Below are 12,938 nucleotides of genomic sequence, written 5' to 3'. Positions count from 1 at the left end.
AGACCCTGAAATTCCCTTAAAACTTAGGCGCTTTACCCCAAGACCCAGGGTTTTTACATTCCTAGGTATTTACCCAAGAGTGCTGTCATCCATGGAACCTGTGCAGGAATGCTGACAGGACCCCCCCTCCCCCCCAACCCTACACACACACACACACACACACACACACACACACACACACACCACACACAACACACACACACACACACACACACACACACACACACACACACACGCTACATCTATAGACAGATCCATAAACAGACCATGTAGCATGGGGACATTGTTCAGCCTCAGCAAGACACAGTGAACTATGGACAAGGGCAGCAGCAGATACACCCCTAAGATCCTGCAAGGGCCCGTGTGGCCATCACGAGTGAAGACTACAGTAGGGCCCTGCTTGCAGGAAACCCAAGAATACACTGTGCTAGCCTACAGTGATGATGCCAGCCTTGCTGACACCCCCAGACAGGTGGGCCAGGGAGTGTATAAAGCCCTCCCAGGTGATGGGGATGCTCTAAAGCTGGTCTTGGCAGTGACTACATGAGAACGTGTACATGCAAGAAGATTCCAGCGTACATAGGGTAGGCTCACTTTGCTGTTCATAGTGCATGCCCTGGGCCCCAAACTTGGCTCCTGAAGAAGAGGTTCCTGGGGCAGGGGCGGGCTCTTTCCAGGGTCCCTTGGAACAGTGGTACCTGTAGGCAGTTCTCATCCTACCTGCCTGGCTGTTACGGTTCTTAGACATGTCTGTGGACTCTGGACAGAGTGGTGCTGACTTTGGGACATCTTTGTGTCATTCATCAACTGTTCCAGTGGCAAAGGCACACAGTGGGACAGATGCCAAGTGCCAGCCAGGCCTAGGGACCAGATTCCCACCCTTCCCATGCCTGCAGAGAAGACGGGGCTTGGAAGATTCTGGATGTGGAAATATCTGGCCTTGGCTCTGTTACTAAACTTCTTGAGGCATTTGGCCATAAAAGGGGGCAGCTGCCGGGGCTGGCTTCTTGATTAATGAGCCCCCTGTATGCCTCTTGACTGTCCCCGTGGAGCCCTGGGATGGCCCTGCCCTCCAGACCCAGCTGGAGGAGATTTTTTTCAAGGGGCTGGGGCCCAACTCTAGTGCAGCCACTGTTGGAGGTGTGCAGGGACCCCACAGTCTGTATATAGCAGGGGGAGGCCAGACCTCTGAACCTACTGGCCTTAGCTTTATTTTGCATGATGCACACTTGAGGTTGGCGGGTCCTGCCTATGACTGAAAGAATTGTCCAGGTCTCTGTATCGGTGGTTGCAAAATTGGATCATGGTGGAAAGCAGGAAGCCTGTGACCTGTCATCGCCTCTCTCTTACTCAATTTCCTCAGGGTGACTACAGCTCCCTTGCCATAGCATCGCAGTGTGGTTGAGTGAGGCTGGAGTAGTCACATGGGGGGACTATGCTTGGTGAGGGTGGGGCTTGTGGGAGGTGGGTAGGGTTTGGTGGGGTAGGCATTTTGGGCACAGGGCTTAATAGAGTGGGACAGGCTTGATGGAGACTGTGTTTGTGAGCTAGGTATCTTCCTGTCACCCCATTGGAGAGAGAATAGGATGGAGGTGTTTCACAATAATGGAAAGATAGGAGGGTCAGGTGGCCATGAGTAGGCAGAGAGCACGGAGGTTGTCCATGTAGTGGGGCTCACTGTTCAACCACAAGCAGGGATAAGGCAGGGCCTCAGCTATAGGCCAGTGTAGCAGTACCCTGAATAAGCAGATTCCTGCAGGCAGAACGTGATGGGGGCTGGGGCAGCAAGTGGCGGGATTCATGGCTATGGGGTTCTCTCTAAGGTGTTGGCTTCTTGGCATCATGGTGTCCCCTGCCTCTCAGAGGGCTCATGGTTAAGAACACTCTGTGATGCCTCTCATTTTTGGTGGAGACTGACGCCCAGTCTTCCATACTTAGCCCCTTGGCAGAACCGCCATTGAGAACACAGATGCAGTCCTGTCCTTGACCTTACACCAGTGTTGCCTGGCCACCTGGGCTGGAAGGGGCCCCCTGTCGTGCCGTGTGACATTGCTCCTCGGGACCAGAGCAAAGCTTCCCACTGCCAGTAGGATGGTGCCATCGGACCTTGCTCTGCATCTTGGCCTCCCCCGAGTGATGACTCAGATAACTTCTACTCATCCCTCCTGTAGCCCACTCAGCCGGCTGCCAGAGTAACAGCCATCCCTCCGCTTACAACCCGGGCCAGGATGAGGCTTCTCCAGCGTTTAGCGGCTCCAGTCTGGACCAGTTGATAGAGGGAGTTTCCAGATAGGCTTTTCCTTTTGTGGTGCGGCAGCCCTCCACCCCACTAGGACTTACGTCTTGAGTCAGCCTGGAGCCTCATCTTGGGGGCTGGAAACTTATGACTCATGCTCTCTGCATCACCATGGAAACCAGCCATAGAGCTGATCTCTGAAAGGCACTATGGCGAAGGCTGTTGGGTGGTCACCCCACTCCTGAGCACCCCACTGGGTGAGAAGTCTGAGAAAACAGATAATGTATAAACATTAGCTCGGAAGGCATGGGGGAGCCAGCAGGGAACCCTGGTGAGGAGTCTCCAGCCACCTGCTCTGTCTCATTTCAAGCCTTGGAGGTTTTTGAGCCAGGCGTATCCCAGAAACCTAGAGGACAGTTTTTTTCAATGTTTGGGAAGCAAGGGCCTTCTCAAACTAGCCCATATTTGTCCCATAGCAGAAGAACAGAACACAGCTACAACTCAGAGGTTTGTCTCCACCTCCCATGAGGGGGCAGTGTCCCCAATGCACAGCTCACAGTGTCCCGGAAGGCCAGGACCCCTAAGAGCCAGGACTCTGGGTGGTGGATGTCTGTGCCCTCAGCACCCAGCCCATGATGACCCGGCATGGTGCTCAGTCCAGAAACTCTAGTGCCAAACCAACCTGGTCAGAATGTGGCCGAGAGTAACACCAAGCCAGCCAGCAGTCAAGGCCGTGGGTCCCTCATCCCTGGCCAGGGCTCCCAAGACGCCTTAATATCTCTCTAATGAGAGTAATTTGGCAACAGCAGAAAACATGCACTCACCCTTTGTCCCAGTAATTCCATTTCTGGGAATCCGGCCTAAAGAAATAATCCTAAATATAGGCTAGAAAAACAGGCCTCACAAGGATGTTCACTTCGGAGTTGTTTATCGCTCACGCAAAGCAGAATGGCAGTTCTGTCCATGACAGCAAGGGCGGGAGCAGAGAGAAACTCAGAGCAGAGGAGGCCCATAGGTATGGCAGAAGCAAATTTTCTGATTTGGGACTCAGCAAAAAAAAAAAATTGTTTAGGGCCGGCGAGATGACTCAGTGGGTAAAGGCGGCCAGCTTGACGTAAAGCGGCTCAAGCTTGATGACCTGAGCTTGATTCTTGGGTGGAAGGAGAGAAGTGACTCCCTCAAGTTGTCCTCTGATTGCCACATATGAACTGTGGTGCGGTGTGTGTGCGCGTGTGCTCGCACACGTACACACATTTGTGCACAATAGATAAATAAAGAGCGATACAAATTATGTTTACAAATAATCAGGAGAGCCTGCGAGATGGCCTCAGTGGGTACGAGCCCTTGTTTCGCAAGCATGAGGACCTGAGTTTGAATCCCCAGCATTGTGTTAAAGCCAAGCGCATGGCTACACACACCTATGACTCCAGTGTCTCAGTAGAGACAGGTGGGTCCCCGAAGCTCAGCAGCCAAATCAGTCTAGGCAAAAGCAGACAGGCTCCAGGTCTAGTGAAACCCCGTTTCAAGGGGGTAAGCAGAAAGTGATAACTTTATCACAGGGCACCTGACGTCTTCTTGCCTCTGTTTAATTGCACATGGCATGTGCCTACAGGTACACGCCACTCATGCACAGATGCAGAATCACATACACACGGTAAAAAACAAAATGAACGAAATATACTGGAGAATTAGTGAACTCTGTGTGTGTGTGTGTGTGTGTGTGTGTGTGTGTGTGTGTGTGTGTGTATGAGTATGAGAGAGGGAGGGAGGGGAGGGAGGGAGGGAGGGAGGGAGGGAGGGAGGGAGGGAGGATTGAGCTTAGTGCCTCGCACATCCTAGTCAAGCATTCTTCCACTGGGCTGCATCCCTAGCTCTCTTACGTTTTATTTTGTGACAGTCTCGTCTGCCTAGGCTAGCTCTGAACTCACTCTGTAGTCCTGACAGGTCTTAAATTTGTGGTCTTCTTGCCTCAGTCTCCAGACTCACTGGTTTTATGGGCTTGTGCCTGCAGGCTCGGTTCCTGAGTGATCTGGATTTAATTTTATCCAAATGCTTAGGATCCGTCCCTCACCTTCCCACGCTGCATTTGTTAGTCAAGTGTGAGTTGTCATTTACATATAGTGACATCTCCCCATTAGCATGCAGATCGAGGAGTGCTGTGATGGATGGAACCACCAGGAGGAACATTCACTTGGGATGAGCTAGTTCCAATCCCCCCAGCAAGTGTGCCCTACCTCCCATCAGCCCGGCTCACCCCTGCAGCCTGGAGCTTCCCATCGGCTTCCATACAGACCCAGGATGTGATAACTACCCTTCTGACTCCATCCCTGGGGTTCTGTGGATTCTAGGGTAGCCTGCAACAGGAACATTGCCCTGTGGGCTTGACTCTTGAAAACCTGTAATCTCTTAGTTGTGCCTGTGAGCTGCCTTTCCCCACCTCTCTTGGTGGTGGAAGACTGTTTTTCTCCTTTCCCATTCACCTCCAGCCTGCTGTTGTCTCTGGCCGTGTAACACATCTGTTCCCACGTTCTGTTTGCATTGCCAGCCTCACATTTCCTGCCCCAGTGAGGACCCCCTGGGCAGAGGCTGTTGTCAGCATAGCTGGACATACAGTGACCACAGAGAAACCTGGGATGTAGAGGAACGTAGAGACAAAACAGGATCCCTTGTGCCACACCACTGTACCCGTTCTTAGTGGTCTACACTCATGTACAAGTGTCCCTGACTTGGGGACCCGGTACTTCTGCTGTGTTACTACTGAGGTTCAGGCCCTGATCAGTAGTCATCTTAATTTCCACCCAGTGACCATCTTGTGTCCCCAGATTCCATGGTAGAGTCACTCATCCTGTCTCCCTGCACCTTCTCCTGGCTGGGACACTGACTCAGGTATTCCTCATCCTCAGTGTGTCTTGGGCACCCTCTTGTTTTTTGGACACACAAGCTTACTAGATAACCTCACATTCTCAGTCCCCCTGCCTCCACCTTCTGAAGGCTGGAATGACAGGTGAACCTTGGCATGCCCGGCTTAGGCAGGCATTTTGAGGAACAGTCTTCAGTTGGGTTTTGGGGTTTAGGGAAGAGGTGCCAGAGATAAAGTGTAGTCATTTTATCGATCTCTTCAGTATGTTCCAGATGCTGGGATAAGTAAGTCCTTGGCAAATTAGGTCCCTTGAAATATTCTCTGCAATTCTGTTTATTAAATTACCACCAGAGGAGCCAGGTTCAGAGAGGTGCAGTAACTGTCTTAATGACACACAGTAAGGAACTCAAATCGTAGGTCTTAATGGCTCTGAAGGCTGCTTTGGGCCAAGTGCTGAGTCAGAAAGTGGAAAAGCGATCAATCTGGTTTTTAAAAACAACGTGTGCTTATTTATACCCAGCCTTTTCCCAGAAAGCTTTGCTCACAGCTTCTGCTCCAAGCTGCTTCTGGACAACCTGGCCAGGTTGGAGAACGGAGGTAGCCTGCAGCAGCCTCCATGGGCAGAGGTGATCTGCACAGGGGGAGCACTGGCTCTGTCCATCGGAAGGAGCCAGGGATGCAACTTGGCCAGAGGTCTCCCAGGAGGCTTTTAGAGACCAAAGCCCATAGGCTTTCTGCTGCCGTGAGTCTGGGTGGTCCAACACCTTCACGATCCTGCCGTGTCTGTTGTCATGGTCGTGGGTCTCCGGTGGTGCTTGAGGGACAGGCATTTTTGACTCTGCATCTCTGACTCAGCCCCTCTCCTCGGGCTTCCGTGGTTACTGAGGGTGGTTGGAGTAACTAGCCTTTTGGAAGAGAAAGGGCTGAAGAGCCGCCGTTGCTTCCTAAAGAGGGCCTTTAACGTAACAGTCAAGGACCGCCTTTCCCAGGTGTGTTGTGGGCTGGCACTTCATTTGTTCAAATGACAGTCGTCCTGAGAATTAGGCTTGCTGAACAGGATGGCAAAGGCCCGTGTCCCTGTGGCACGTCACAGCCAGCTGAGAGATGGGACTGTCATCAGTAAACACAGTAAATATTTGAAATTAAATGTCTCCCCAGCCAGGGGCAAGGCTGAGCTATGTGATTCAAACACTGGGCCATGTCCCTGGGCTGGTGCCAAGGGGGACAGGGAGTGATTCTGGATGTACAGTGCGGCAAGGGTACTTACTCCACAAACTGACAAGGTGCACTGTGGTCTGCAGACCTTGCTGAAGGGTGGTGCACTGGCCAGAAGGGCAGCCCAAGCTACCTCCCACCTCCACCGTCCTGGCGGCTTCAGTGATACTGCCGGATTTTTTCCTGCAGCATTTTCCCCTTGGGGATGTAATCCCCAGACCCCAGATGGACCTATAAGCTCTTCTAGAAGTGCTCCATGCTCCTAAGCTGTGCCTGTCCCTCTTCCCTCATCCTCCTTGCTGTTCCTGCCCCCGGGCCTTTGTGTTGGCCTTGAGTTTGTGCAGCGGCCCCTCCTCTCTGCCCCTGTCACTGGGCCCCATTTTGATCCCCTCATCCGAGGCTCCCCCATCCCAGCTTACTCTTGGATGTTCTTTGTTGTCTGTTCATTCCACTGGACTCCAGTCTTGCAATACCCAGCACGGCCCCTAGAATATACTAGAAGCTCAGTGGGTATCTGTTGAACCAACCTAAGTTGGTCAGTCATTCTCAGAACTGCCGACCACCACCCGCACCAGGGAAAGCTGAGGCAATAATTCAGCCGTCAGCTCTCCCCACCTCCGCCACGCCTCAGCTGAAAAAGAAGAAATGATCCGAGGCCTAAGTGTCTGTGGTAAAACATTCAGCTGGGCCACAGAGTTTAAATTGTACCTTCCTGTTTCAGCATCTTAACGGTGGATAGGTTCAGTCTTGGCCATGGGAAGGTCACAAGTTCTCTGTGCTCTGGATGGCCCTGGCACCCACCCGTAAAGTCGTTGTGAAATGCCACTCACGATGGAGTTCCTGGAGCAGTGTGTGCACATGCAGGGGTCTGGGGGAAGCTGCAGTTGGTCTTAGCTTGGTTTTCTTCTCCTCTGAGCCTCCTGAGCTCTGGCATCTTGGAGGTGGAGTGTAGCTGCCCCCCAACCCATGCTTCTCTGAGAGAGCGGGACTCTCTCAGAGAGCAGTGTGGATAGCCGTAGGCTTCTCTTGCCTTCTCCCACCACTTCCCCATGGTTGGCTTTCTCATGCATTTTCCCAACACATGCTATTGAATCATGTGGAGGATCAGGTACTGAGGAAAGACAGCATATGCTCTGTGGGCTTTGGGGAGGGGGGGGGGGAGGAGTGAGATGGGTTAGAGGTCCTGCCAGTGGGCTGCTGCAGGGAGTGACCCCCATGGGCACTGGAGCCATTGGAGAATGCTGACATCCTAGCTGTACCTGAGCTGGGCCCTGTGGTCACCAGGGAATGACCCTTCACCCTTAGGCTCAGGGTTCCCTTGCCTGTTCCTCAGTTTGCACCTTAGATGTGGAATGGATTTCCTTCATAGCCCTGCCACACAGTGGGGTGCTGCCAGCCAAGAACTCTGGCTCTTCCTTTGGCCCTGGGCCAGCTGCATAGCTGTTCTCACACTCTGTCTGTGTGTGTCACCAGTGTGTCACCAGCACTGGCTTCTGAGGTGGGGGCTGGGCCACTCTTGTAACCTGGGCCTGTTTTCCTCTCTCTTTGCTACAGCCGTCCGGGTACATGGAAAACTCGGTCTCCTACAGCGCCATTGAAGATGTTCAGCCGCTGTCCTGGGAGAATGCCCCGAAGTACTGTTTACAGCTCACCATCCCTGGGGGGACCGTCCTGCTGCAGGTAGGATGAGAGTAAACATGAGTAAGCGGTTTCTCTCCTCCTTCCCTCTCTCCCCTCCTCCCTCTCCCCCACCTGCTCCCTCTGTAGACGTTAGCTTTTGTCAACTCAGAACATCGCAAAGGTATAAAGTTCTCTCAGGAGGGCAGGAGGAGGGCTGTGCATGGATTAAGCACCTGCTGCATGATGCCCCCTGTCTGGGAGCTTGCTAGTTCTCCTGAGCCTGAAAAAAATGAATTCTCCAGCCTCCCGTTTTGCAGATAGGGAAACCGATGCCCCTGGGCCAGTTGTCGGGCCTCAGAAGTTGTGAGAAGTACCTCGTTATGAGTCTTCTCTTTGCTGGACTCATGTGAGGGTGTGTCCTGTATCTCTCACTTGGTTGGTTTAGGGGTTTTGTTGTTGTTTCTGCGTTGGTTTGTTTTCAAACAATGGAAATGCTGGCTCCATGTGTCCGTGAGGGTATCAGTTGGAAATGACACAAACATCATTCCGACAGCAAGTTGAGTAGGAATGTCATGCTATTAAAATTGCTGCGAAGTCCCGGAGAGGACTGCGGGAACAGCTGGGGCCGGGGCAGATGATGATGATGTCATCAATGCTTAGTCTTTGCTCCTCCCTCTGGATTGGCATCGTGGTGAGGCGCATTGTCAATGTGTTGTGGGAAAGGAGGGTGGTGGCCACCCTAAGGCACTGCTTGGAATGTCTAATTCTTGTCAAAGTAAGAGTGCCTTTCCTTCCTTGTGGAACTTCATCGAAGAGTCAAGGCTGGCCCTGCTGGTCTTGTTCCCTCCTTGGGAGTGTCCACTACTCTGGCTCCCTGCCCACTTTTGACCATAGCAGCTGATGGCCCTTCTGGTACCACCAAGAGGCAGGAGAGAGAGAGGTAGGCGCCCCTGGAAAGGGGAAGTAACAGCTAGAAGCCACTTGCCACAGCAGTGCCAGGGACATTGTGTGACACATCCCTATCCTTATTGTTTTCTCTTGGAGGATACCAGAAGCCATGCCTGCCACAGCCCATTTTTGAAATCAGCCACCAAGCTGTGCCCTCTGTAAACTGCCCCTAATTCCTCACCACATGCCCTGTGGCCAGCAGAGCTCCCCGATTCCTTCTTTGTCCCCTGGTTTTTAGTGGGGGGATGAGGAACAACATACCCAGCCCCTGCCGAGCCTCCTCTGGCCTCTCTGCCTTCCTCTCGCCCATCTGATGTCTGTAGTATTGGGTCCATGCAAGGCTGGGCAAACGCCAGACCCTCTGGGGCTGGGTGACCCCATGAGCAACAATGGCCCAAGACAAGGAGGACCCTGAAGGGCAACAGGACAGCCTTCTGGAACGTTTTTACTGCTGAATTATACAGCTTCAAGCCTGGGCCATGCAGCCCCATCCTCATCCTCACTGTCAGCCTCTAGGGAGACCAAGCCATAAACACATGATTACCGAAGCTGCAGCTCAGACACAGGCATGTCCCAGAGGACCTGGGGGGAGGGGAGGGTGACTCACTGCCCCCCCCCCCCCCAGACAGATGGGCCCCAGTGATGCATCGGTGTGGGGTACAGGGGGATGAGTAGGATGCCCCGTAGGGGGCACATCTAGTCTTAGTGTAGGGAGGTCGCTTTCTGCTGCAGCTGGGAGGGAGTAGGGTTGATGCCCATGACTGTGTCTAGATGATACGATCTCATTAGCTCCGACTATATATACTGAAGGCATTAGGGAGCCATAGAAAGCTGTGAAGGGACCAAGGGGACACTAGACAGATCAGGGGCTAAGGGGCAGAAGACTGGGTGTGTGAGAAATCGTCAGGGAGCCCTTCCTGTCACCATCTCTGTTGAGGGTGGTCCCCACTCACTGGCAGGAGAGCCTTTGGTTTCTGGGACTAGAGAGGAAGGCTAGAGCATCATCTTGGGTCAGAGGAGCCAGGGATGCTGGCCGGCTCTGGGCATGTCCCTTTAACCTGGACATGGCCCTGACGGGCGGCAGTGATGACTCTCCCAGGCTGCAGTGGGCCGAGAGTGACGTGTCAGAGCTCCCCCTGTGGGCTGACAAACCAGGCTGCCCCAGCGTCCTCCACGCTTGCCGCCCCTGCTTGGTGGCTGCTCAGTCAGAGGCAGGAGCAGCAGAGGAGGAGAGAAGGAGAAGAGAGGAGAGGAGGCCGCAGCAGCAGCTCCTGCTGCAGTCCGGAGCCCAACTCAGGGAAGCAGCGCAGTCTCCCTTCAGAGAGCTAGGTGGGTGTAGCCCTGCCCCTGTCCACCCATGGGTCTCTCCCCGCTTGCACCTCCATCAGGCCAAGGGAGGCAGACTGGATTGGCCGCCTGTCCCTGCCATCCCTAGGATGGTGGCAGGGGTGCTGGTTAGGGCCTCTGCTGGGCATTCTGGTCCACATGTTGTGTGTGAGGGATGTCAGGGCCCTGGCTTTGTCTTCATTCTTGAGTGACATACTGTGTTACAACCCAGAGCCCAGGTGTCACCAAGAGCAGCCACGGGTGACTGGGGATAGGTATCCCTTGCCCCGGGGTGGAAAGGGTCCTGGGAAGCAGCCAGGTAGGCTGAAGGGTCCGTGGTCCAGTGGAAGCGCCAAGGGCCTGTGGCAGGATGGCAGAAGCCCTGGAGTGTTTTGAGCTGAGCATGGGCACTGCAGCCAGCAGCCCCTGTGATGGCGTGAGCTTGGGTTTAATTAATGTTATTGACTGGGGAATGTTCTTTTGCAGTGCTGAGCCACACTAAGGGCCGCGGCTGTGTCTGTGCTGTCTAGCCCTCCATCTCCCTCCTCCCATCATCCTCTTCTGTCTCTATATCTGTCTGTCTGTCTCTGCACCCTTGTCTCCCTTCTGTTTCCTTCTCTGCCTTTCTCTCTGCTTTTCTCATCCCTTCCTCCCTCTCCAGCTTTTGCTGTTTGTTTTTTTTTTTCTTCTAATGTCTCCTCAGCCTCAGAGCATCTCTCTCTTTCTATCACCCTTCTGAATCCCTCCTCCGATCGCAGAGTCCTCCTAGGGGCCGCCTTTCCCATTCTCGCTTTCTTAGATCGATAGTCTGCCTTCCTGGAAGTCCAGCCCTTGGGACCTGAGCTGGGGGTTCCAGGAAGGCTGATTAAACCTTCCCACACATCCCCTTAGGTGTCATGGTGCAATCAATCCCCCTGCAAGTGCAGTGGACAAGGCACCAGGGCCCAGCCGGGCAGCCAGTCAGTGCCCCTGGGCACTTTGTGATTTCAGTGTGAGCTCCTTGAGCGTGTGTTAGAGGCCCCAACAACAGCAGAGGCCTGCTAATCTTGTTTCTCTCTTACCCTCCTCTTGTCAACACCTTTGTGAAGAGGCCAGCTTCTAAGCACCTACATTGTGGTTGTCCTATGTGGGGCGCATTGCTGGTGGCTTCTGGTGAAGTGCTGAGCACTAAGGAACCATGCAGTACTGATATCCTCGAGGCAGGGGGTCTGTCCCTAAGGAAGAGTAGACCGAGCCTAAGGTGCTTGAATAAGAAGGGAAAGTGGACCTCCCTTCCCGATAGCGCCGCCCCCTCTCCGCCCCACTTCTCATTGCCAGTCTTGAAAGCCCCATGGGAGATGGACAACTGTTTACCCCACACACCAGTAGCTGGCAGGGACAGGGACTGGATGGCTTCCTTTTTTACTGGAAGTGAGAGGGAGAGAGGGAGAATGAGAGAGAGAGAGAGCGCACGAGAGAGCAGAGCTTTCCCGGCCGCTCTTTGCTGTTTTTCCTGGAGATTGGGCCAGGAAGCTGAACTTGGGAACAGTCCCTGCAGGCTCCGGGCTGTTTTTCTCACCTCACGGACAATGCAACAATGAGCTAGAACTTGGCAGCCTCTGCAGAGGAAGTTGGGCAGGATTGCCTGGAGCCAGCCCTGTGGGAAGGTTATCACCAGACACAGGGCAGAGAGCCACCAGAGCAAGCCTGGGGCCATGGGGGGCAAGGTGGGCTGTGAACTCCCTCTGGGGTTCCTGGGGATTCTCCTCCAAGTCACCCTCAAGGCACTCACTGTGCCTCTTGTTCCTGGGGATCTGGGTTGTCCTGGCTCCTCTCTGCTGCCACCCTGGCTGTAAGGGAACTTCGTAGACAGACGCTCCTTCTGGCTGCAGCACAGCCAGGCCAACTTGCCCTCTGCCAGAAGCCATTTGGGAAGGCCTGTCCTGGGACTCAAGAGTGTCGCCTGGCACCGAAAAAGATCTCACCTTTGTCACACACTGCCTGGCCCACTCTGCTTTCCATGTCGGCCACTTGGTGCTGGGAATAAGTGCCACGTTCTTCATTGAATCTCCAGGGGAAAAGCAGGTCCCTGGCACACTCTTTGCTTGTTCCCTAGGGGGTATTGGGGCAAGCAGACTAGGAGGGAGATGGGCCTGAAGTGTGATCCAAGTCTGCTCTGCTAGCGAAGAGCACAGAGCAGTGGGAAGCTTCTGAGCCTCATGTCTTCACCTGTAACTGGACCACAGTACCTGTCTCCTTGGTTACCACGGAGTCAAAGATAGTCCAAGCGTGGTACACAGGTGTTCAGGGACATGCCACCGTGCTTGTTTTTGGAGACTCGGCAAAAGCTTGGCGATGAAGAGGGTGTCAGAGCTGACGGGTTCTTTGAAGTTCCATCTGTGTGTGAATGCACTGGTCCACTTGTATCTGTCAACATACCTACCTCATCCGTCCATCCACCTACCCACTTACCATCTGTCTACTTACCTACCTCATCTATCAGTCTACACACACACCTACTGAGCCACACATTTACCCATCCATCCATCTGCATGCACACCTACCCATTCACCCACTTACCACTCTGTGCATCTATCCATCCCATCCTTCCATCAATGTATGCACCTAACCATCTAACCACTTACCCCTCCATGCATCCATGTACCCATTTACCCACCCACCCATCTATTCTTCTGTCTGCCCATTTACCTTCTGTCCACTTGCTCATATCTACATATTTATCAATCTATCCAC

At 53.6% G+C, this 12,938-nt stretch overlaps 1 protein-coding gene across 1 annotated transcript in view; it reads left to right on the top strand.

The window, feature by feature from the left end:
* The window catches only part of Cmip (c-Maf inducing protein), a 200,765-nt gene that overhangs the window by 111,414 nt on the left and 76,413 nt on the right, over window positions 1-12,938 (top strand). The window contains exon 2 of the mRNA XM_052729705.1: window positions 7,866-7,991. Coding sequence (XP_052585665.1) covers window positions 7,866-7,991 — 126 coding nt within the window. The remainder of the gene's footprint in view (window positions 1-7,865; window positions 7,992-12,938) is intronic.

The sequence above is a fragment of the Peromyscus californicus genome, unplaced genomic scaffold, assembly GCF_007827085.1.
Source record: "Peromyscus californicus insignis strain IS unplaced genomic scaffold, ASM782708v3 Scaffold_8__1_contigs__length_139910024, whole genome shotgun sequence".
Lineage (NCBI taxonomy): Eukaryota > Metazoa > Chordata > Mammalia > Rodentia > Cricetidae > Peromyscus > Peromyscus californicus.
This window is presented reverse-complemented; position numbering and strand designations above follow the sequence as displayed.